This window comes from Rhamphochromis sp. 'chilingali' (genome assembly GCF_963969265.1).
Source record: "Rhamphochromis sp. 'chilingali' genome assembly, chromosome: 8".
NCBI lineage: Eukaryota > Metazoa > Chordata > Actinopteri > Cichliformes > Cichlidae > Rhamphochromis > Rhamphochromis sp. 'chilingali'.
The window spans coordinates 1,747,848-1,774,178 of NC_137935.1; the positions used below are offsets into that span (position 1 = coordinate 1,747,848).

The window sequence follows — 26,331 nt, forward strand, 5'->3', positions numbered from 1 at the left end:
TTCTCCACAAAATATCAGATATCAGGGGCTTCATTCATTCATGGTGTGGAGGGAAGCTACGACCGAGGCATAGTTTTATTTTTGTGTGTGTGATTCTGAAAATGGAAGACATCAAATAAAAAACACTGACATGAATAATGATGGTGAAAGGAAAAGACTTTTATACCAAAAAACAGAAATAAAATAACCACAGTTCACAGCGTGACAAAGTGCAGGATGCACTTTGTCATTCTGAAATATCAAATATAAAGTGGAAAATAAAGAAAGTGCACAGTAATTAACAAACAAATAACAGGTTACTCAATGCTGATATCTAAAACCTGCAGTGCATGAAGCATGAATCCATACTTGGTTTTTCTTGTGTTGTTTAGCAGGTACGATAACTCCTCTATGCAGATGACACCCAGGTTTACCTCTCTGCTGGCGTCTGTGCAAAAACTCCTCAACGTCACAACTATCCAAGCGATGTCACATGTGTGCACGCACAAATCACACAGGTAACCGTACCCACCAGTCTTTAAGAAAATGTGGGTGTTCCCTGACTGGTTCCTGGAGGTTGCTGTTACTGGGTGAAACTGGTTGTACCAAAGACCTTGGATGCTAACAGATTGCTGTAGCTGCACCTACGTTGGATGAAAGTGTCCGATTTGTCTGAAAACACTGTCAACTACTGAGCGGTAATGAAATCACTTGTTGCCATGTTTGCCTTCAAAGTAAAAGTTGTACTTTTTGAGTGGATTTCAGTTCTAAGGCAGAACTTTGTCTTTGAAGGCAAACTATTCATTTCCGGTTTGTGTCGCACTTTAAGTTTTACGACTGTCTGGTGGTTATTTAGTGGGTATTTTCAGATAAGTCAGTATCTTTCATACACACTACAGGTGATTGTGTAGTGACCTGCTCATTAGGCAGGTGTTGTGCTCTTTGTAACCAATTAAAATGACGACTACATTCAGCTACAGAGGACATACAGATATATAAATGGAAATGCTCCCCGTCTGTGGCACATGTGATGTGTTAGCATCCATTGTATGGATTTGAATAAATTTTGTATAGATGGTCATGGCCCCCCCCCTCCCCGAGGATGACTCTTACCCACTTTGTTATCCTGACACCTCTCCACGAGTCCTACCAACAGGTGACCTTTGGTTTTTAACAGATATGTAGAAAAAAACGATAGAACCCATATGAACCTAACACTGAATGCTAACATGATACAGATATAGGACTTGATTTTAATCCACCTCTATAGTCTATTAGTGTGTTAACTGTGTGTTACGATTTGATTAACATGTGTTTAAGGCTATTTTGTGCATGTTTGCACAAAACACTGTAAAGTAAAACCAGACCTCTTTTATAAAGCACCAGTTTAGAAAACACAAAAGTTTTTAACTCTGGACAAACAAAAAAAATGAAATACATAAATGTGATAATGACACATGTGATAATGAGTGGATACTGTAGATGATGAAATGGCAGCTAATATCAAAGTTAAAATAAAATGAGTGAAATTGAAAACCTGTAAAACAAACACTTCTATCGAAGCATCTGCATCGTCCTCCTCCCGCTCTTGAGGGCGACCAGCTTTAACGGCATTGTGACTTCAGCTCCAGGACTGACAACACAGACTTCCTGTTGTAATGAACACTGCAGCCTCTAGGGGCGCTTTCAGCATTTTAACTAACGAACTAACCCTTTAAAAATGTTAGTCTGAAGCTCGTTTTTAGCCATGCTAGCAGCTTTGCAGTAAGGACGGTAACATCCACGCTTGAACGTTGATGTTCAATGAACCACTTCAAACAATCACGGTTTCCACAAAGATGAACTCCTTTCCCCAAAGCACGATTAATTGGTCCTTCGAGAGCCGGAGCCCTGGAGTCGACATTCACCGAGGGGAGAAGAGACACGCTGAAAGACTGACGTCAGTCAGGAAGTTCCTGTAGTAAAGTCCCGAGATGCTAAGCAACGCCAAGTAAGTTGGAGAGTGACTCTATAATCGCAACTGGGTTTGTCTCCCGAAGCTGGGTTTGTGTCCCGCAACTGGGTTTGTGTCCCGAGAAATCGCCCTGGGTTTGTGTCCCGAGTGTCCCTTCATTGGGTTTTGTCGCGCGACTGGGTTAGGGTCCCGAAAGATTGGGTCGGTGTCCCGAGTGTAACGGTGAGAGTTCGAAGTAGGCCTAATTTGTGTTGTTGTTGTTGTCATATGCGTTTGTGTGAATGCTGCGGAGCAGGTGTGGTCTGTGACACGGTTGTTGTTGTTATCATAGGTTCCCGAGCAAGTAAGACTGCATCACAGGGAGACAACGCATTCATGCAAGAATTCACTCCCAGCAGCGCGAGATATTCATATTCTAATACAAAACTGTGATTTTGAGGGTAAATTGGTTGCTGTAAAATGTTTAGATTCAAGTCTTAGAAATTTTCAGAAAAAAAAACCCGCCTTGAAGAGTGTGTGGAGAAGGCCAGCCCACATCAGCAGCAGTTAAGATATGCTCTGGTGAATGGCTTTCCCCCACCCCTTGCTGACACAAAATGCTTAGATTATTCTTTGGCTTGCCCTGATCAACAACAGCCTGTGCTCCAGACCTTAGATTTAATTGAGGTGGATAGTTGTTAAAAGTAATCTACATTAAGCTTGTGGTTGCTTAAATTCAGTACAATGACATATGAGATGAAGTAAAATAGGTAAATATTTAAACTAATGATGTGCATAGAGGCACTTGACCTGTGTGAAAGACTGTCGTCTTATTATGAGCCATTGTTGAGATGTAGAGCACACCTGTGAAAACAACTAATATGCTGAACCCTGTATGAAACATCTAAAAGTACATGATGGAGAAGCTGAATTGAATATGAAAGTGCACGTCTTTGCCACTGTGGGGCAAAGCACGCAACCACTGTGTGAGGTTGCGTTGTGGTCTCTTCTGAGCTGATGAGCAAGCTACACATTATCAGATCGAGAGCTGGCTGAGAACTCATCAAAGAGAGGGAAACAGAACTATGATAACTGTGATAACTGGAGTGTGCAGCGTTTCTGTGAGTTCAGCTTCTTCTTTCAGATGTGCAGCAGTTTTTCTGCATCTTGACTCATGTGTGTAGAGCGTTCATAGCATCAGCATCATGATTCTATGAAAAGCACATGAACCAGAAGCTATGGTGGTGATGACAGCAGTTTCCTATGAACATCACCTAATGCTGTGCCACTGCACTGTGCATATGATGACACTCTGAAGACTGCTGGGATCATAACAGCAGTAAGATAACTGGACCCAGCACCCTTTCCACAGAGGGGTTTTTCTGCAGAGCGTGGACAGTGGAGGAGTCATAAGTACCCCCCTCGCAGGACGAAGGCCTGAAGTGAGGTGATGGGGGTTGGTAGAGGCCATAAAACTAGAGTGCTGAAGAGGTCTGCAGCTTTCATGATAGCTGAGACCCATGTTGACAAACAACAAAACCAACTGGTATGTTTGAATGCTTATTCTACTCTGGTCCTATGGACAGTGATGGAAACAACTGGAAGAGACATTCATGACGCCCTGCAGAACTCAAACCACTCTGCATAGATGATGGGTGATCACAGCAAAGCTGGGATGTTTTTGAAAATGTTACTTTCTTATTTTAACTATTAAATTAACAATTCATTTGTTTGCTCGTAGGATGCAGTTTGCCATTGGATGAGATCAATGAGGAATGGGATAACTGCTAATACATTTGTCAAACTGTGTACGGTTACAGTAATTTAGGGTGATTGACATATGCTGTGTATAAAAATGTTTGCATTGAAACTGTCAAACATGAGGTGATCATAACTTTTCTAGCATAAAGGTCAAAAAGGGGGGAATGTTAGGTTTTGTATTGTTGATTGTCATTTATGCTTAGAAATATCTACTTATATATGCTTAGAGTTTTATAATTAGTTGTAGATTGGTAGAGGTTTGAGCCTTAATAGTCTGCAAACTTTGTGTGCACACCTACATCCTGGGAGCATGGGAGAGGTCGTACCTTGTCTTATTGTTTCATGGTAGGATAAACGTGGCTGTATCTGTTTTAGGCTAAGTGCCTTTTGTTTAGATGAACTGCTGGACTTCCAGACCAGCAGGTTTAGGGAAGTTATTTATGGGGTCACACTCTGACCACACACACACACACACACACACACACACACACACAGTACTCTTTGTTTGTATGTAGAGGTCATATGTTAATGAACCTATGCATATTCATGTAACCTCAATAAAAGAGCAGTGTTACGGGGGAGCGGACGAGAGCAACTGGGGTCAAGCGAAGGAACGGCGTTTGTCCGGTTCTCTCCCGTGCACGAGAAACATGAAGAACTTTGTCTACTTCGTGTCTTGCTTGCTGTGTAATTATATTGTCTTCAACGTTCCAGCGAATAGGTTCAAGCTACAAACCTGTCAGGGAGATTTACATTTTCCTTTTTAAATATCTGCACAGCTGTTAGATGATTAGTGTGAAATATGGCTCGCACATACATGGACGTCTGTCCTCTGAGCTGCACGTGCTGGGCTCGACCTGCACCGACGGTGTCGAGCAGCCAATCCTCTGTTCTCAGCTAGATGTAAGAAGTTATTCCGTTTTTTTCTACCTTACGTTTTTGTAAAATTCATAGTTCATTCCAACCGTATTTTTTAACCGTTTTTAAATTACTTGAACTATTTTGTTCCATTTGGGAGGTTTTGGTTATTGTGCAGCCTGTTGGTCAATGATTATATAGTTCATAGAAATAAACTTGACTACTGTACTCACATGGTGTTCTATGTCAACCACAGTCAAGAGTAAACTGTTATATTTAAGCACCAAGAGCTACGCAGCTATGTTTAGGCATAAAGAACTTGGTCGGCTTCAGCAAATATTGTGGTTTTGGGTTAAAAATGCGACGGCCACATTTAAAACTGAAACTTTGTCCAAAACAAGTCACACTATGACATCGCGTGTCGTTGCTCAGAGGCCAAAGGAAACCGTGCGGGTATCTGTAAGTGGTTTTGGCCAAACATCACCTGAAGAGGAAACAAGGTGGAGCACAGTCTCATTAACCCAGGACGCTGAAACGTGCCATTTGTTCATAATGCGACACTGATAAAAACATTAGCTTGTTGATGGGAAATGTTTTCTGGTGTAAATACTGACAGAGCTGCTAGCATGGCTGTGGACTTTTTCATATCCTTAAAGGGAAAATGAAACTTTGTTCCATAAAATGAATAAATCTGAGTCAGTCCTGGTCAAAAGCATGACTCTCATTCAGAGAAACCACGAGCCTTCCCCAGGCTGAGCTCCATCAGCTGTAACTGTTCTCAGAGAGCTGCTGCTACGCTGCAGAATTCAGGACTTTCTGCGGGTCTTTGACGGTGTTGCTGATCAGCCCCGTTTGGGAGTTTGTACTGTTCTGACTGTGAAGCCTCATCAGCGCCACCTCCTTACTGCTCTCTTCTTCGTCCTCCCCTCGGCTGCTAACCCTCCTCACGGGCAACTCCACCCTCAGCCTCTTCCAGAAGCGTGACGACAACTCTCTGGACTTGTCCCCCTGCCATCGGACCAGCGCCAGAGCCACCCGGGCCCGCCTCAGCTCCCTGACCCAGCCCTTCCTCCGGACCGGCTTGTACTGGACCAGGATCACCCGCAGGTGCCCAGCTAGCGCCATAGTGTCAATGCCGGCCTTAAGCTCCAGCAGAGCCTGGGAGCCCTGCGAGGCGTAGCCGGGACTGACGACCACCAGGAGGCGCCTGCTGCGAGCCACGAAACTCAGAGTCTCATCTGTGATGGCTGCAGGGAGAGAGGGATAATGAAGGATGGACGGATGAAAGGATGGATGGATGACGTGTGTTTTGGTTCACCTGTTCAGTGTGTGTGTGTGGTGTGTGTGACAGCACACGTGAGTACTCACTCCCGCCTGGCAGGCTGTCTCGGTCGAAGATGCACACCGAGTACCCGAGCTCGTTCTCCAGGACTCTGCGCAGCGTCAACAGAACAAACTGCTCCTCCTCACTGTTCCTCGCATACGAAATGTACACGTCGAACTCCTTATCATCTGAACACACGCACACGCACACACGCACACACACTCCATTACAGAGGGGAAACTTCTGAGCTTCAGTCGTCAGGAAGTCAGGACGTAAATGTCACCCACACATGTCGAGTCAGCGAGATAAAAGTGAGTGGAAACTGATCTGATAAAGCGCCTCCTCCTCCTCCTTCTTCTTCTTCATTCTCTACAAAACTAAACTGAACAGTCTCACTCAAGGTTTTGGACTTTTCAAATATGCTGCATGTTTCAGTGAATCGCTGCTCTCCACGTCTGTTCCCATTTTTCCACATGACATGAAAACGTCCCTGCACACACTGCTCAGACGTCCTGTGTGACATTTCTGGTATGCACAAGTTTCATTTGCAGATAAGATACAATCTTTTTCTACCACGACATGTGAAAACTGTCAAATTTTGCCTCTGATCGAGATAAAGCGAGGGGATTTTTCTGTGAGAAGCTGACCGAGTGTCCTCGAACGCAAACATGTAGCTCTGGAGTGATTTTAGGGTCACAAACGTTCTCCTTTAATAAACTAAATGCTGCAAGCGCAGCCAGGCAGCGCGACTCGTAGAGAAGAAATTTAGTGTCAGGGAATAAAAAGTGAAGTGACACTGCAGATATTTCAGTTACCTGGCCAAAAACAAGGCTGTAGCTTTATTACCTCGTGTTTTACACCCCGAATATGCAGAATCATAATCGCACAAAAAGGCGATAAAAACGGTGCGTCTGAGGGTTTATCTGACTGCGGGTCATAAAGGGAACGGGCGAGCAGGTGGAGGGAGCTGGGGGCGGGGTCTCACCTGTGTGCCGCTCGTCTGTGCCAAACCAGGAGCGATAGAGCAGCAGCAGCTCCAGCCAGAAGACGTGATAAACCACGAAGAGGATCAGCATGAGGAGCAGAGTGACGCCGAGGCCGCAGCCCAGCTCCACGGTGGGCAGCGACACTGCAACACAAACACACCTGAGGCCTCAGTGACGGCTAAGCCACGCCCCCACGGACAGAAAACAACACAGGGCAGGGGGTCTTCATCATTTCATTGTAACAAACCTGTAAGAAATGGAACGACATCTGTGCTTTTGATGCTTTCTATCTAACGCTGCTCGAGCTCAAGAGCGCCCCCTGTGGGAGTTCTACATTACGCTGGACGTTATCTATGGTTTTGTCATCGACACCTTGGTCTACTAAAGACGTCACAGGTGTTGGGTGGGGATCACCCAGGACCATAATTCCCAAATCGAACTTCCTGTTTGTTCCCTGAGACCTGAAGCTCATCTGGAAAGTGTTTACTGAGCTTGAGTTTCAGATGCATGACGAGCCTTTAATGTGAAACATCCACACGGCGTGAGCAGCGCTTCCTCACCTTCCTCCTCCAGCTGAGCTCTGCGGGTATCGAAGCCTCGCTCGTTCTTCACGGAGCAGTAAAACTCTCGCTTCAGGTCTTTGGACTGGAAGTCCTGGATCACGAGGATGTTCTCGATAGTCAGGTCCCTGAAGTGGTCTCTCACCACCCTCAAAGCACAAAAAGAAGTGACATTTCAAAATAAAAGCACGCTTTCTGCAGGAATTTACTCTCCGCTGCTTTCGTCTGATAGTTCGAGTTGTTTTAAATATGCTGTGCTGCTGATGTCTCGCAGCCTAGTATATATATCAATAAAGTAGTGTTTCAAGTTTGTTACATTTAAACAGCTCCTTTCACATTATAAGCACTGAGGCTACAGACACACGTTACACATTTTATCTTGTTTTTGTAAAACACTCTTTGAGTTGAACTTTAATTCACTATTTTGAGCTTTTTACTGAAAGGTTTGGAGTTAATTCCAACGGTGCAAAAATAGGAGACGCTGATGAAAGTGAAGGAGGCGTCATTTAAAATGAAAAACCCAAATAAAAGCAAAAACCTTAGCAGTGGTCAGCGCTCTTATCATCAAGTTTATTTGAAGATGTGACTTTATAACAAGCGCCCGTGCAGAGCGGCCGCTGGCGCACGCGCTCTGTTCGCACCTGTTAATTTGTGTGAATCGATCAGGAAGTTTGTCCAGCGTCTTCCCATCAACTGTCCACCAGATCTCCCGCCACGGTTTGTCCAGGACGAACGGAAGCTGACCTCTGCACACCAGACGCACCTCGGTGCCTGAAGAGACAGAAGGATATTCATTTCAGTGCAGGATGAAGGTAAAGTGTTTCCTGCTGCAGGCGTGGATGTTCACGTTAAACAGTTCACTCCACTCGTGGATCTGCATGATGCCATAGAGTGGGAATATCCTAATGTGGTCGTTTTGAACTGCGACTCGCGCAAAGCTGCACGTGGAGCTGGAAATGAGCGGCACACGTCCAACTTGGTGACGGACATGACTCAAAGTGATTTTAGTGTATTCTCTGGATTCATTTCTGTTGAATATTTGCGGTTCATTAAACGATCCGTACAGAACACATGTTCCCGAGCGTGTTTTTATATCTCGATGTTTCTTTGCTGCACAGCTTCATAAATGCAGTAATTCGGTCTAATTAACGACCCGTTCAAACTTTTTGGAGTCGCAGTGTTTGCAGCTTTGGAAAACGCAGCTGCAGTTTCATGACTTTATTTTCCTTTCACAGACAATGACGCTGATATTGAAGTCTTAAACTGCTGCTGATGACGGCGCTGCGGCAGTCGTTTCCTTCAGACATTTATCAGCCTGCTGGCTGCAGTCCTGCTCGCCTCCATCGGCACCGACTCACACTGTGTGTGCATGTCGCGTGCGTTGATGGAGCGTGTGCACGCCGTTAGCAGCTCGTTCTGTTTTATGAGACGTTCTCCCGCAGCTTCCACTAATTCTGAGCGGACGATTAACTTTGTGAATGTCGAGTCTCAGAGAGCCAGTTTGAAAGAAGCTGCTGGCAGACGAAGTGCCGCCCGTCACGTCCTCAGAGTCCAGCTGCAGGTGGAAGAACTTCCTCCACAGAGCCACACGACTCTTCCATCAACTGCTGATGTTGTCCATGCACATCTGGACAAATCAGCCTGGTTAGATTCACCCCTGTCCCCGTCCTCTGTGTTAATGAGAGACGTGGCGTCTGTGCAGACCTTTGTGTTCATCAGTGTGAGCAGGACTGAAGGCTGCTGTAGATCAACCTCATTACACTCAAAATGTTCTTAATGGGTTCAAAGATATCTGTGCAGCACGTTTTATTCAAGCAGGATTTATGTTCCTGCTGTGAAGAAGTCACAGGACAGCCAATCACATCAAGTTATTTATTTAACATGTGAGCTCTGTTGGTTTTGGTTTTTCTGTTCTTTCAATTTTTTATTCGTCTGCACGTTTTCCATTTTGACCAATCGTTTCTGATCAATAACAAATTAACACTATCGCTCCGTCAACAGCGACCTCCGGCTGTCATCTGCACCGATCAATGCGTCTGCTGCCTCGCATACAAACAGGGTCTCCACAATACACGACTGCAGCAGCTCAGGGTGAACGACGACACAAAGAAAACCCTTAAAAACTTGATTTTTCCTTCCGGTCCTCATCATGACACATTCCAGCCAACAGACATTTTCTCTCGTTCAGGGTCTGCCCCGGGGTCTCCTCCACACTGTTCCCAAAGGAACGGGCACTCCAGCCTGTTCCTGATGGGAACCTGGTCTCAGACTGAGAGGTGCTGAAGCTGGAGGTCATCGCTCCGCAGAGCCAGAAAGACCATGAGGCCACTGAACCCACAGCCCACCAGGACTCTGAATTAGTGCCAGCAATATGAACCAAACAATGGGCCCCAAGGTAAAGCCCAAGGCACGTTTGACCGGCATCTCCAAGTCACGGCAGGGACGGTCAAATGCTCATGAAGTTTATGCAAATCTTTAAATCTACACATAGGAGCGTTTAGCACGTCCTCGAGGCCTCTGAGCTGTAAAGCTGCAGTACAAACAGGAGAAACGTGCAAAGACAAAGATGACTGAACAGCGCTCGGGGGGTTTGTTCACGTACCTGTTTTGACTGTGAAAATCTGGTCATGTGTGGGGTTCATGATGCTGGGCTCTTTGGGCAGCGAGAGGGGCACTGAGAGTAAATGAGAGCACCGGTTACCTGCACAGTTACTGCCTGTAATCTCTGTATGCGAGTTACCAGAAACGGTGTCTCACAGATGGCCGTGACGTTGATGCTCCTGGTGAAGTTGAGTGTTTGGTTCCTCCTCTGGTACTGGACTCTGCAGTAATATAAACCCTGATACTGTTCCATCATGAGGTGAACCTGCAGACTGTTTCCTTTCTGCTCCCTGTCGCTGTCCCAGAACGGATACCAGTCGCACACCTGAGAACGGCGAGATTCACACACTTTAGTTTCATCCAGCCCATCCAGACCCGATCTGCAGACGATATCCTGCAGCTCCGCTCGGCTTTACAGCGTGTTTCAGTTCAGCTGTTTGCTTTACTGACTCGTTGACAGAAGGATTAATGAACAGAGCTGCCACGTTTAAGAGAGGAAAAGCACGAATACCACACTGAACATATTCTGTTAATTGAAAGAAGAAGTAAAACTGTTATTGCAGAAACACAGGCATCCCATCGTACGAGGAAGAGAAAAAAACATTTGTGAGAGAAAAAAGATTAATCAGCTATAACGGTGCTGATACGTCTGTGGTTTACTCAGTCATTAGTATCACAAGGTGTATAACGAAACCAGGGAGACTTCTTTACAAAACACATTCATTTCTAGTTAAACATAAAGTACTTCATTGAAGGGATTCCATAAGGCTCAATATTGGTCCCACTGCTATTTTCAAAATATGGAAAATGACTTTATACAAAGTTAGTTGAATTCTAATAAATATGTTTCTATATCATTAATATGTCATCATTTCACCTCTGCCCCTGAAACAGTGCCTTGATTTTCTTTAAAATAATATATAATAAGTTAAGAAATGTTCTATCGTAGAAAAACATCAACATCAGTCAGAGTAACTAAAGAAAGGTAAAGATAATGTACAGCCATTAGAAAAGTTGCTGACTGGAAATAAAACAGAGCAGCCCAGTAACCATGATTCAAGAGAGCGCCAACATACAGCGACCAGAACAAACCAATAAATCCGTTACACTGAAGGCTGATTGGAGATGAACTCAAACGACAGATCGTGTCAGAAGGTGGACGTCGTCCAGCTGCGGCGACTTCGCTTGGTTAAGTCGCTACTCGCAGAACAGACATCGATATGTTTGGTATTTGATTCAGTTTTGAGTTTGTGTTGGGGCCCAATGTTGTGTTCAAAACAATAAAAATGTTTTTATTTGCAGAAACATTAAAGATATACTCGATTACTTTTGATCTACTGACATTTAAGAAAATGTCAATTCAATAAAGAACCGAGTGTCTAAAAGGATTTTAATTTGGTGTCATACAGAGAAAGCACTCAGAGGCTGAAGGACCAGGCTTTATGTCAGAGACCAGCATGATTTTAATGTGATTCTGAGTATCTGAATGCAACAGAATCAAAGACTGCAGATAAAACAGGACAGAGGTTAACAGCAGTGCTGAAAACTTACCGGGTGCGCCACAAAGTACCATTGGACCTTTGGTGCGCTCTCTGACATCTTGGTGGCATCCTGCAGGTCTGGACAGTCTAACGTCTTCCCCTCCTGTAAAGGGATCAAGTCCTCAATCGGTGCCACGGCAACCGGAAGCGCACACTTAACAACGTTGTCCAGCCGCAACACTTTGAGGCGGATGGCGATCTTACTGCAGGAGGACTTGTTACTGCAAGTCAGAGACGGGAGATGTCAGCAAGCAGGAACCCATCCAGAGCATCTGCACATTTCAGCTCCGGCCAAACATTCAGATTTTTATTTGGGGGGGGGGGCAGTATGGAGATTATGTAGGGAAGTGAGGAGAGTGAATGACACACAGGAAACAGTCTGGGGTGGACTCCAACCCAGGCGCCAGCTCAGGAAGGCGCACGATGCTCACGCCTTTCCCACGATGCTGCATCAGCTCTTCTAAAAGTTTCGGGGAACTGACGGCATTCAGAAGCGGCGTTCAGCCGAAACATGACAAAGTGGAGCAGAGCAAACCACAAACCCACAGAACGCGAACACAGGCTGTGATTTTGGGTCATCGCTGGTCTCGGCATCATCAGCACAACAGAAAGAAGCTGGTTGACTCTCTGCTTCATCTCTAAAACTATTGAGCCTCTTATGTTATCACAGGGTTGTGATTCAGATCAAAGATTCTAAACATCACCAACAAACTGATTATTATCTTATCATATGAACAGTCGTGCGCACGCTAGCCCAGCTGTGCTGTTTTACTCTCGAAACCAAACGTCAGGAACTTACAGGCTACAAATACGTGAACTCAGAGGCTCGTGAGAACTTGAGTTTTGACCTCTGAAACATGTGGATGCTATTCCTGCATCTGTGTCTGCACGGCTTTGTGCATGTGCCAAATAATTCTCTGAAGCCGGTAAGACAGAGGAAACAGGAAGTGACCTGACCACACAGGAACGCAGAACTAGATCACCTTGTTCTTTGAGGTCTGCTGCAGTATTGGTACTGAAAGCAGCTCTGGCAGCACTCGTACCACAGACGGCAGCAGCCTCATGACGGACGGACCGGCAGTGAAGTAAACGACGACATCAGAAGAAATACGTTTGTGTTTGTAGCAAATATGAAAATTAAAATACAGACGTCGGTTTTTTGTCTTCATTAGTCACAAAATAACTGATGTGAGCTTAACTGGTTGTGGCTCAGACGACTTACAGGCAGAGCTGTAATGCCTGTCTGGCTGGGCCTGATCTCCATGAAATGTGTGCTGTGCGTATGTGTGTGCATTCATGTCTTTGTGGGGACCAAAAATTGGAAGTTCAGTGTACTTGTGGGGACCAACGTTTGAAGGCATGTCTGAGACTCAAAATGTGGTTTTAGTGTCAGGGTTACAGTCGGGTTATGTCAATTAAAAGTCCCCACAAGATATGAATCCCCGACGTGTGTGTGTGTGTGTGTGTGTGTGTGTGTGTGTGTGTGTGTGTGTGTGTGTGTGTGTGTGTGTGTGTGTGTGTGTGTGTGTGTGTGTGTGTGTGTGTGTGTGTGAGAGAGAGTCTTATTCATGTGCTGAGATAATCTGCCCAGTTCAGATTTATTACGGCCGACTCCTCCAAGCCCCCAAAAACGTTCAGATGGAGCTGAAGGAAACCCCGCCCGTCCTCAGTGACTCGTTGCTAACACGGCGAGCTGTTTGCTCGCCGTGTTAGCGGACGAGTGTACGCCGTGTGCAGAGTGCAGCGGGTTCGAGCCCTCCTCTCTCTCTCCTGTCTGTCTAATAAAAATTCCACGAACAATCATCTTTAAAAACAAAGCGTGACTGTTGTGCACGGCCGTCTAAGTTTTCATGTTTTTTTCAGTATCATTAGAAATGAATGAATCTTGTTTTGGACGCGCTCATTGGCTTATTATATTTTTATATTATTTTGTTTGTGTTTTCTAATAAATACAAAACACAATAGCGACGCAGAGACCAAACAACCAGAAACACAACAACATTATTATTGAAATAAAAAAAGGAAAAGCTTTATATAAAGGTAGTCAAAGCGTCCTCTGAGCGCCGGCTCATCGTTTAAAACGCTTCTTCATCGGTTTGTGTTTCAAGGTGCTCGATGAGCTCACCATCAGCCTGCTGCTGTTGCTCCATCTGATTAACGTGTGATCTCCACACCGTCCAAATGCTTCACGCTTAAAACTCTAACTCCTATAACTAGTTCACATTCTCATTCTTCTGGATTTCAGAATAAAAGACTTATTTATAAATATGTTCCCGTGCGTTGCATGGTCAGGTGACTCGTGAGGTCGAGTAACGCTGATCTGCTTCCTGTTCCCATCACTCGAAATGAATACGAGGCAAATTCAAACGTGAACACTTTTAGTAAAACGGGGCAGGTGACACTTTACTACATCACGGGATCATCACTTTGGCACAGATTGACCCTCGTAGACCGATCTTGCTCCGAGGCTTGCCCGGACCCTCCTCATCCCCTCGGGACCTGATCCTGTTTGCTGACTGTTACTTGGAGGTTTGGAGCGAGTCCAGCTGACAGGACTTATCCGTCGAGCTGAGCGGCACATTTAAGATGCTCTCACAGCCACTTTGGAAGATTAAGTGTGGAGCGGCCAAGACGGAGGATCGAAGCTAAGAGACCGGCTTGTTGCATCTGACTGATCTACAGGCTGATGACCGGGCTGGACCGGCCGTGTTGGACCATCAGCCGGCTGGAGTCGCTAAAATCGAGGCCTATCCGCGAGATGAGTCTGAAGACTCTGTCAGAATTTATATTAATTGGAGAACAGAGAGGTCAGCTGCCCGCTCAGAGCTGTGGCTGCAGTGAAATTAAATATAATGTGGTCACTGAATGCTGTTGGAGATGGAGGCCCTCTGTCACCCCTCGCCTTACAGCGGCAGTGGAAGTGGGTGTGGCCAAGGCTGAATTGTTAATCATTTACACCTGAGGATAAAGGTGTGCCGGAGGCTGGCTCGGTGAAGCTGCTTCGTAGCACTTTTAAAGCAGTTTGAAATAAAAACAGCATTTCTGGTCGTAACAGAAGGATTACATACTGGTCGCAGTGTGGCTGGTATTGAACTCAGAGGGGGAAGGACCAGTATAAAACCAGTATTTGTAATAAAACCTCGAGGTTCTGACGCTCTGGGCCGTTGACAGGTGAAAACATTAAACAATAACAGGCTCTGAAGGTTAAAACATCCTGAGGAAACAAATTATGAACAGAAAAGAGGAGGTCGTGTTTAAAGAGGCTCAGTGAGGAACCAGGAATCCTCCACGTCCAGATGAACAGAATCAACCTTTTGGGATTTACTTACCTGGATGATTGAGCGTGCTCAAAGACAAATGTTTGATATATTTGCAACATGCGCTTCGGTTCAGACAAAAACTTTCCCAGCAGCCCCAGCGTCTTACCGCAGCATGCAGATGTACTGGCCGGTGTCGGCGGCGGCGGCCGGCTGCAGAAACAGTCTCTCTCTGTCTTTGCTGAGCCGCGAGCTGCAGAGCAGGATGACATCACCAATGAGTGAACGTAAATCAGACACGACTCAATTAGAACAACATTAGAACAAAGTCGGCGAGGCGGATCGAGCCGCCTCCCAAACACCATACGTCCTCTCTGGAAGGGAAATCGTTACAGCCCACTTCATCATTCAGCTCCTCTCAAAGTGTCTCAATTAGACACAACCCCCCCATCTGCTTTAAACTCAACCAGGCTCATCTGTAATCGATCACAAACACATCGGTTGTTTATTCCCTCTGTTATTCTCCAGACAACATAAAGTTTATATAGAAATAAACCTAAAACCTTGAACTGGAGCAGTGGAAACCTGCAGGGCAGAAAAAGTGAAGCCGGTTTTGGTCCTTTGGCTTCAGCTTCCTTCTAAACTTGGTCGATCGTGGCTCAAGAGTTGGGAGTTCGCCTTGTAATCGGAAGGTTGCCGGTTCGAGCCCTGGCTCGGACAGTCTCGGTCGTTGTGTCCTTGGGCAAGACACTTCACCCGTTGCCTACTGGTGGTGGTCAGAGGGCCCGGTGGCGCCAGTGTCCGGCAGCCTCGCCTCTGTCAGTGCGCCCCAGGGTGGCTGTGGCTACAACGTAGCTGCCATCACCAGTGTGTGAATGTGTGTGTGTGGATGGGTGGATGCTTGTGTATAGTGTAAAGCGCTTTGGGGTCCTTAGGACCAAGTAAAACCAAGTAAAAGCACTATACAAATACAGACCATTTAAACTTCCCCTGAAAATGACGCCGACGCGTTAATGGGGGTTACCTGTACGTGATTGGCTGCTCCAGGTCGTGGCCCTCGGGGAGGCGGTACCAGAAGAGGTTGTGCCCGGCGCTCTGGGTGGAGGTGTAGTTGTAGACGGAGGGATGAGAGAAAAGAGGACAGGAGAGCCAACCGACCTCGCCCTCCACTACAGAGACCGCCCCCTCGCTGGACTCGCCCCAGTCGTAGCACATGGGCTCTGAGAGGAACATTAAAGGAACAGTTCAACCAAAGCAAGTCCTCGGCGTGCAGATCACACCGAGAACGAGTCAAACATTCAACGGATGAACTTTTTTATCAGAGAACAGGAAGAGGAGTTTGTGGGGGTTCTCCCTCTCTGGATCAGGATGCTGGTCTGGCTCTGATTTTTCTGTGCGAATTAAACAGCGCTTAGTGGATGTCATCGTTAACTGGCCTTGTTAAAGGACGCGTCCGCCTCATTAAAGGATTAAAGCGCAGAGGGCAGCTGCTGCACTGCTGAAATTAAACTGCTTGCAGCGGTTATTAAATTTGGTGCAGAAAGCTGCACAGAGCGAAGGACAAAGAGCCGTGCGCGTGAACAGATGGAGGCACAGATTTCTGACCCCGACCTCCAGGCTCAGAATATCCCAGCGTCTAGCTGGGAAACACAGACATCAGCATCTGGCACACAGACAGACACCCGGCACAGATGATCATGACTGCTGCCTCACATGTCCACAGCCAACTGAGACCTTTTTTACTTCTTTAAAGTTAGTGTGGGAACCAGATTATGCAACACAGAAAACATTTGTTGTGGCTTTTTAGCCTCTCGTATGTTTGGAAAGCTGAGGAGAGAGAACAGGGCCAACAGCCTCTGCATCAGCCCCACACGGAGCTCTCTGCAGCACAGAGCGGTGCAACAGTCACGCCTCGTTTCTTTATGTTGGGCAGGAAAATTGGAAATAGGTGCAGCGATTTATTGAAACTTGGAGAAACATACACAGAAATACGGCAAAAATATGTGACTGCCTTTATTTTTCTGCTTGACCTCTGAGCAGCTCTGTCGCCTCTGCACGATGGAAACATGCAACCTAAGCTAAGGCATGCAATAAAAACGGGCTTTATTCATGTCCTTACAAAAATAGACTGACTGTGCTGTGCCTGGATGGTGTGTGTGTGTGTGTGTGTGTGTGTGTGTGTGTGTGTGTGTGTGTGTGTGTGTGTGTGTGTGTGTCCCCTGTGATGAAATTTTTCCTGCTGCAGAAAGCAGATGTTCTGATGATGCAGATGTTAATAACAGATGTTAATAATATGAATAAAGCCAAACGGGCCTCACTCACAGTTTTACTGGGGCGCGGAAAATAATGTTTATTTTTATTTTTTGTAAATATGAAAACAACTTCATTAATATTTTATTTATATATTATTCTAGTAATCTGGAAAAATAATCTTCCAAAGCGTTTGACTGAATGTGGACACCCCACGCCCCCCTTTACACTCAGCCCTGCCTGCTGAAGGTGATGAAGGTCTCGGGTTAAGCGAAACATCAAAACCATCTCTTTCTCTTAACCTGAGCTCGGTAACAGCTCCGCCTCTTTGCTCTCTGCCGAGTGTGTGTAGACCAATGGGTGCAGCGTGTTTAACTATGACATCATCATCTTAGTCACAGGCATGCTCTTTGATACGTTTCTACTGCGGGGCTGTTTTCAGGTGCAGATACGGGCGAAACGCTCACTGACGTCGCGAAGCTCAAAGCAAAAAATGAGCATCAGGGATTTTCTGTGATACTCTGTGAACTGGGCACTCCTACAGAAACAGACAGTAAAATATCATCAGCATAGAAATTACACGAACATCTGCTTAAGTTCCAGATTGCCGTCACTGTCTCTGCTTATGAAAATCATACAAAGGTGGAACAGGAAAAAACGGGGTGAATTTTAGCCCAGCACAGACATCCCGCCGTGCTGAATGAGGTGTCAGTAAAGCCATTAGTGCTGTAGTATTTATAGCTGATGTAATTCTCCTGCAGTGAGGATGAAACAGCTCTAACTGATGGCTGTAACTAAAAGAGAAAGTGCAAACCCTCATCCAGGATTTTTATCGTAAGCAGGACTTAAATTACCGATTGATCATCAAAATTAGACCAATTTTCCCTCAATTGATTTAATTGAGCAGCGGTCTCAGCGCTGACCCGAGGCCAATCAGTCAGTCAGATTACAAAGCACGCAGCTCGCTCTACAAGCACCTCATCTATAATGACTGAATGACTTAAATGGAGGATAAAGATGATTGCTGTTCAACACAGCATGGGATAATAATAAGGACGACTATCATCCACCACGAGGAGCAGACTCTTGTAGAATGTGCGACCCCTAAACCCACCTAAGCACAGGAAATACCCTTAAAATCACATTTAAGACCCCCCCTCACAGTCTAAACTGAAACACACACTGAAACTGTCTGAAGGTGCAAAACATTATCAGGGATCAGTGGGACCTCTGTAACCATAGAAACCAGGTAACTCATGCATTATGAGACAAATCCAACAACAGAAACTGTTTCGATTTCGTGGCTCGTCCAGCGGCTCGTCTGGGGTCCCGAGCCTCAGTTTGAGAAACTGAAGTGCAGGTGGTTTCAGGATGGTGAACACCGAGCTCTGGATTAATGGAGGCTCTGTGCCCCTCCTGTACGGAGCTGGATCGAGTGTGCGTGTTGGTAATTGACCTGTCAGGTTCTCCCGGCCGGCGTATTAGTCTTTCTATTAAAACCTTCTCCAGCATCCGTCCACCTCTTCCCGTCCTCCTCCCTCGATATCCATCCATCCATCTACACTAACGCCTCCAGCCTGATCCTACCTCTCCACACACACATCACCCATCTGTCCGTAACAAGCTGCAGCGTTTAGCTTCAGTCCCAGCGATCTGTATGAGGATAATAGGACTACAGTGATGGCGTCGCTGTGTTTGTGATGCTTCAATAATCTGGTTGAAACAGTTTAACATTGATCTGCAACTCGTGTCACAATCGAGGTTTGACTTTAGTCCTTTTATTTAATTTTGCCGTTTTCAGACGTCAGAAATAGCTTTTATTAATGAACCAATCAGGGATGTTACACATCAGGTGACATCTACATATATCAGCATCGTCCAGGTGACGTTTATTTCTTCACATCCTGCTGATGGTTTTAGTTACTCTGGAGGTCTTTAAGCTACTATTACACCAAACATCTGAGCTTTTAATCATGGTTATCAGGAGTGCTTGTCAGGCCCTGTTTAGTCTCTATAAACAGATCTGCTGTGTGGGTGTGCAGGTCACCCTCAGCCGTGTGCGTGCGTCTGCAGCGTGAGCGTGGAGGGAAACTCGCGACCTTCAGGGTGAAAATTAAAATCACGTTGTTGTTTTTGAAACGGTTGATTTATGGCACGTTTGAAGAGAGCAGCTTTTCCGCCCGCAGCGTCCCCTCCCCTCCTCCTCACTTTACATCCACCCACCTCCTCTACACTGACCTCCCACTGCCCACCCCTGCCTCCCCGCCACCCTCCGACAGCGTTACAAATGAGGCTCCTCGCTCAGGAACCATCCATTCGCCGTCCCACGGGGCGAGAGCTCCGGCTTTTAATTAACCTCACTTCTGCAGAGTTGCACCGCAGAAACAAGAAAGATTTTCAGTTAAGCAGACCTGAGAGACTCTTAGAGGAAAACACGGCACTCGTTTTTGTCCCTCTCAGTTCCCTTCAGCGTAGAAAGAACTCGTCGGCCTGATGGATCCAAATCCACACTTCATCCTCACTCCTGTGCCTCTACATGAGAATTACCTGAAGCTTTTAAAACCAATGTGCATTCAGATTTTTAGGTTTTCTGCTTCGCTGCTGCCGAAAGACAAAAAATGCCAACAGACTCGAGTCACTGACTCGACCCTCCGAGGAGCTCCGATCTCATCCCGCCTGTCACAGCTGTCACCTACCTGTCGGAGCGCTGGACTGACTGGCAGCAGGGGAAGTCCCGCCCATCACGGCGAGGAGGAAGACGAGGGCGGAGATGAAAGTTGCCCTGCAAAGACAAAGACTGTTAATGTTTATTTTTCAACAACCTTCAAAACAAACACAAACAACATGAAACTGCTTCAAACTTGACAAAGAAAATTTTTTTGAGTCATTCTTGTCATCATTTTTCCATAACTCCATCCATGACTTCAACTTTTTAAGTGAGTGAGAAAACCAAAGAAGGCGTTCACGTATGTGTGGTCTGAATATGTCTGAATGTCTTTATGAAATTATTTATTCCACAAAGACTCTTTTGTTACGTTGGGTTAGTGTAGCATCAGGGTTTAGAATTACAGTCCTCCGCACATACAAGGTCTTCTCTTAATGACCTTGTAGTACCATATCACCCTATTAGAGCACTTCGCTCTCGCTCTGCAGGCCTACTTGTTGTTCCTAGAGTATTTAAAAGTAGAATGGGAGGCAGAGCCTTCAGTTTTCAGGCCCCTCTTCTGTGGAACCAGCTTCCAGTTTGGATTCAGGAGACAGACACTATCTCTACTTTCAAGATCAGGCTTCAAACTTTCCTTTTTGCTAAAGCATATAGTTAGGGCTGGACCAGGTGACCCTGGTTATGCTGCAATAGACGTAGGCTGCCGGGGATTCCCATGATGCATTGGGTGTTTCTTCCTCACTATGTGTTAACAGACCTCTCTGCACTGAATCATACTTGTTATTAATCTCTGGCTCTAACTCTGTGCTGAAAAGGTCACTGCAGCTGACCTCCCAGCAGTCTACACACCTGTCTGCTGATTAACTTGCACACATGTGTAACTGACAGCTGTATCTGCTCACCTGACCAGCATCCAAAGGTGTGCAGATCGTGGAGGGATATCTGAATGATTCGAGAATGAGTTTGTTTTTTAATTCGCATCCGTTGCCGGGGAAACCTCCGACACACACCGGCTGTTTTACTGGACTACAGCACGAGTCCAGGCCGACCTACCCCACCTCTGTCTGTCTGTGCACGTCCGAGAAATGAGAAATTGTATCTATTTTCATTTCATTTTATTGGTTTATTGTGGGAGTGTGTGTTTGCTCTGCAGCAGCGAGTCATGATTAATTTTTATGGATCAATATGTGCCACCTCCTCCTCCTCCTGCGTGCAGCGCGCTTCAGGACAGGAAAGAGGGTTAAAGGTCACATGCCTCCTTACATAGATGATAAATAAAAGCTAAAGATAGATTTGAAAAACGGAAATCAAATAAAAACTAGACTTCTGCCAAACAACAGGATCTGACTGAGTCAAACTCTAAACACAGGAAATGTCTTCAGCTTTAGTTGTTGTTAATCTGCTTAAATCTGCAGCCTCAGCGAGCCGTTACTATCAGACAGTACTCACATATATTCCTACTTTAACTATACAGCTGAGAAAGCCATGCTTTATCCTAATAATCTATAAAAAGCAGAGTAAAGATTACCCGGTTACTAACAGATAAAATAAAAAAGGAGGCACGGCTCGCAGGGACAGTAAAACTTGCAGCGCCTGAGATTTCACTCTTAAAGGAAGTCACGGTCCCCTGCCCGCACACCTCCACAGGGAGGCTGATGGATGTCTCTGAAAAACGAAACGACCCGAGCTGCAAGCAGGTAACTGCTCATGTCACGCTGTCTGAATAACAGACCGTCTTCATGGTCGCTTAGTAATCCAAACCCGTCGCACTGACAGGAAGAAGCTTTGCAGCTTGTTTGTCTTTCCTTCGTCCACCTGGAACAATTGGAGGCGACTCGGTCAGCTGATCGCAGGTGAGGCAGGTGAGACGTTAATGCGCTTAAATCTGGAAATCTGAAAAGTCACATGATCAACACGAGACGCTGATCACTGAAAACGGTTTTGGGCTGAAATACAGTTGTTGGCACTGAGCCTTCTCAGTTGCCATGGTAATGCATCATCTCTGAGGAGGATGGGCAGCGCATATTTATCCTGCAGCTACAATCCACTTTGCAACCCACCTGCACCCAAGCTCCTCCCTGTTATGGCATTCCTAACTACATGAGCGTGAAAGCTGCTCTCTCCGAGGAGGTCGGGGTGGTGTGCAGTCCCCCTCCACCAAACTTGACACTTGGCACAGTGCAGTCAGACAAGTACTGTTGTCCTGGCAACTGCCAAACCCAGACTCGCCCATCAGATTGCGAGATGGAGAAGCGTGATTGGTCACTCCAGAGAACGCGTCTCCACTGCTCTAGAGTCCAATGGCGACATGCTTTACATCACTGTATCCGACGCTTTGCATTGAGCTTGATGATACAGCCGGTCGCCATGGAAACCTGCTCCACAAAACTCTCTACGCTCTGTTCTTGAGCTAATCTGAAGGTCACGTGAAGTTTGCAGAAGTTTGCAGACAGTGGGTGACCTCTGTGCACGGCGCACCTCAGCATCCGCTGACCGCGCTCTGATTTTACGTGATCTACCGCTTCATAGTTGTGTTGCTGTCCTTCACCATCGATTCCACTTTGCTATAATCCCACTAACAGCTGACTGTGGAATATTTAGTGGCGAGGAATTTTCACGGCTGGACCTGTTGCACAGGTGTCGTCTTATGGAAGTGACTGGAACACCTGAATTCAGTGAGTTGGTTGGTGAGTGGATACTTTTGGAGATGTAGTGCATCATTCAGGAGACGACTGCAGCGCGTTGGGCGTGAGTAAAATAAATAAGGGGTTGTGTTGACCAGCACATCGGCGATAACCGCCGCCGTAGGTCTCAGACTGAGCCTGTCGAAGGCTGTGACGCAAACAGAATCGTGACTCACGTCTTTATCTGCTTCATGAGTCCAATGTCCAAGGTATGGACATTGAGGCTGTGGACAGCTACAGGTACCTTGGTGTTCATCTGAACAATAGACTGGACTGGACTCATAACTCAGACGCCCTCTACAGGAAAGGGCAGAGCAGGCTGTACCTGCTGCGGAGACTCAGGTCGTTTGGAGTGGAGGGCCCACTCCTGAAGAAATTCTATGACTCTGTTGTGGCTTCTGCTATCTTTTATGGCGTGGTCTGCTGGGGCGGCAGCATCTCTGCTGGGGACAGGAAGAGACTGAACAGGGTGATCCGAAGGGCCAGCTCTGTTCTAGGATGCCCTCTGGACCCAGTGGAGGTGGTGAGTGACAGGAGAACGGCGGCTAAGCTGTCATCCCTGATGGACAACATCTCCCACCCCATGCAGCAGACTGTGACAGCACTGAGCAGCTCCTTCAGTGGGAGACTGCGGCACCCACGGTGTGGGACGGAGAGATTTCGCAGGTCTTTCCTCCCCACTGCTGTCAGACTCCATAATAAAGACTTTAACTGATCAAGCACACACATCCACACATATGCAATAATACTAAGTGCAATAATCCTTTCTGTCATCGTTGTATTTTTACTCAGTTGTATATAGTATTTGTATTTGTATTCTATTTTTATCTTATTGTATATTTATTTTATTTTATTCTACTGTATATAGTATTTTATTTTATTCTATTCTGTACAGTTGTGTACTGTATTTATTCTTATTGTATTCTAATTTTTGCCTCATAACTTTTGCACTGTCCACTTCCTGCTGTGACAAAACAAATTTCCCACGTGTGGGACTAATAAAGGTTATCTTATCTTATCTTATCTTATGCCTCTCATGAACAGAAACCAGCCTCCCAGTATGGAAACCATCACTTTCACTTCAGTTCCCATTAGTCTCATTAGTCGTGTGGTCTGGGAAAACATCCCAAAACTTCCAGTAAGACTTTGTTCTGTTCGACCAACACCTGAAAACCTACAAACGTTCATTCACCTGAGATGTGAGAGGCCACAGATCTCAGCTGTTCCTGTTTGACATTTTAATAACAAACGAACAGCCGAGCCACGGGAAAATGCACCACAGCAGAAAACGAGTAAGAAGGTGAAGAAAGATGGAGAGGCGCTGCAAGAGACAGACGGAGGGACATAAAGAGTCACGGTGGACAATCAGGCAGAACTAGTGGATCCCAGGAGGGACATACAGACCCAGAGCTGCTCACCAACGCCATCCATCACTCACACACACTCTCTCACTCACACACACACACACCTCCTGTGTGTGTTTGCACGAGCGAGCGATACGCTTCATCACAGGTACAGAGATATAACCCCCTCGAGCTTCGCCCCAGAGGATTCTGGGTACTAGATTGCCCATTTTTTAGAGACTGAGTGAGTTAAACAAACACACAAAACAAAACAGCAGCTTCCTCTGAGGAAATCTTCATCACTCCAGCTGCACACTTCATTTACAGTTTACTCATCTGCTCGCTTTTATTTCTTTGTTGTTTTTCTTCATTTCTGGGGGGGTGTTACTGCACTGCCTCATCAGTTCAGTGCTTAGATGTGATGATGATGATGATGATGATGAAGAGGCATGTGGGCTGCAGTTATGTTTCTGCTGATCACTGCAGACTCTGACCTGACTGACTATAATCGGATTATCGGGACCAGATCGATGGAGACTGTCCTCCAAACGTCAGACTGACATTTATAAAGTGTCCACTTCCAGCTGCCTTCACATCCGGACAGCTGTGAAACGAACTTCATTATTTTAAGAAGCTCTCTGTCCTTCACGTAAAATTCGGCCCTCATAACATATCAGAATTTGAACTTCCACTCACAGCAGCAGGACAAAGCGTAAATGATTTACTGGAGTTGTACATGTTTTTGAGCGCGGGCAGGTCGGGGCAGGGCACGCACGCCGAACCGAAGAACACATAAACATGATATCAGCTGACGCGCGTTTTCTGATAAAGAAAATCGATCCACGCAGGAATTGTGAGATTTTGAGAATGAAACTCGGCATGCAGGCGCACGGACACCAGCAGAGAGGCTCTGCGTCCGGACAGCCCGCTGCGGATCACCAGTGTGCGCGGTGGTACTCTCACTGACGGCGGCTCTCCGTCAGTGAGCCCGCAGAACCAACCCGAGCCTGGTAAAGCACAGCGGCGGGGTCCGTAGAGGAAACAGTACATTTAAAACCAGCAGGCGGTCACTTACATTGGCAGCAGGTCCTCCGGGGGTGAGAGGTGTGAGTCCGGTCGGGGCTGTCAGAACAGCTGACAGAACCAGGAGTGTCCGGGTCCAGTGTGAGGCGCCAGAGTCCTGCGGCTCACTCCCTCCCTCACCCTCTGGGAGCAGCGGGGCTCTGGTGATTAACGGCCGCGTGTCAGGGCTCGATCTCGGCTGTAAATCTCCCACAGAGGCCCCGGTGCTCCGGGAACTCCTCCAAAGTGACGCTCGGAGCTGCTCCGGGTAATTAAGCAGCCGCGGTTAACATCACGTGCCGACTAATTAAAGGCGCGGGAGGGTAGAGCGAGTCTTCGAACAGCTGTGGACAGATGCTGACAGATGTTAACAGCTGGACTCGGTCCGCACAAACTTTAAAGAGTCTTAAAAGCGCGTAAAAGGCGCAGCGAGCGACGCAGTGTTTACGTGGAGGAAGTAAAAGTTCCGCGGATTCCGGTCCACGCTCCTCCTCCTCTCTCACTCTGTTGCGACATCGATGAGAGTTATTTCCCAATAACACACACACACACACACACACACACACACACACACACACACACACACACACACACACACAGAGCTCCGTGAAGGTGCCCCCCCCCCCCCCCCCTCCATTAACAGGTCTCTTGTTTGGTGTTAGGATGGATGATCGTTTCTGAAATAACGGCGCTTTATTCATTTCTATCTGTGATGCTTTTTTAAATTCGCTGCGTTTTTCTATTCATGTTTTTATTTCATTCACATTTTTATCAAGATTTGAAACTAGTAAAATATTTACTAGTTTTATTTAAGGAAATCGTCAGAAACTCCAGCTGGGAACCAACAGCAGTGCTGCTTCAGTCTGAAAATGTAATCTGATTACCGTGGTTGGACTAAAAGTTGCAGCCTGGTGTGATGTCGCCCCCTGGTGGTGTCTGTCAGCAGTCTGAGCTTTGCAGGCTCACTGACGTTCAAATGTGGTGAAGTACATTTAAAATAAGAGAAAAATAAAACCTGATCAATCCCAATTTTCTGAATCTTTCACAATAAAAGCCTCTCACCCGTTGACTCGATGACGCCAGAGAAAACGCTACCCAGGTATTTCCCAATAAAATTCCCATGTTTCTTCACGGTAACCAACAGCTGTTTTAATTTTAATGGAGTGAGGATGAAAGATTTGATCTAAACTACTGAAATGTGTAAAACTGGTGGAAATTCAGTGGAAAGCTCTGCAGCCGTACTCTTCCTGAAGGCGTTAAAGGAAATTAAACTCATACAGCCCACCTTTACAGCACTGACATGGAGGACCAGCCAGTTCATTTTTGGATCAATAAATAATCAATAAAGGTGTGACTGATCAGAGCAGACTAAACCTGGAGTTTCTGATCCAGCTTCACCTTAAAATTCCTCCTACAGCTTCACAGTAAAAGCCTCCTTGTAATTTCACAGTAAAAGCCTATTAAACCCTATACAGCAAGTCACATAGATCAGGGGTCCCCAATCCCAGGCCTCGAGGGCCGGTGTCC

At 46.2% G+C, this 26,331-nt stretch overlaps 1 protein-coding gene across 1 annotated transcript; it reads right to left on the bottom strand.

Moving 5' to 3' along the window:
* Positions 1 to 207: 207 nt before the first annotated feature.
* Positions 208 to 25,277, bottom strand: il1rap (interleukin 1 receptor accessory protein). Its single transcript, XM_080890308.1, has 12 exons — positions 24,818 to 25,277; positions 19,747 to 19,832; positions 15,825 to 16,020; positions 14,970 to 15,053; positions 11,554 to 11,764; positions 10,159 to 10,327; positions 10,004 to 10,075; positions 8,043 to 8,172; positions 7,402 to 7,550; positions 6,841 to 6,984; positions 5,900 to 6,043; positions 208 to 5,778 (listed from the first exon to the last, which is right to left on the bottom strand). Coding segments are annotated over exons 1-12 (1,842 nt in total). The 5' UTR covers positions 24,820 to 25,277; the 3' UTR covers positions 208 to 5,323.
* Positions 25,278 to 26,331: the final 1,054 nt, after the last annotated feature.

What these genes read in the sequence shown, in the direction of transcription:
- il1rap (XM_080890308.1), bottom strand. An exon ending in GGTACTTTGTGGCGCACCCG is followed by an intron (nt 10,328 to 11,553) that starts GTAAGTTTTCAG and finishes CGCCGTTCTCAG; the next exon opens with GTGTGCGACTGGTATCCGTT. An exon ending in GATTTTCACAGTCAAAACAG is followed by an intron (nt 8,173 to 10,003) that starts GTACGTGAACAA and finishes CTGTCTCTTCAG; the next exon opens with GCACCGAGGTGCGTCTGGTG.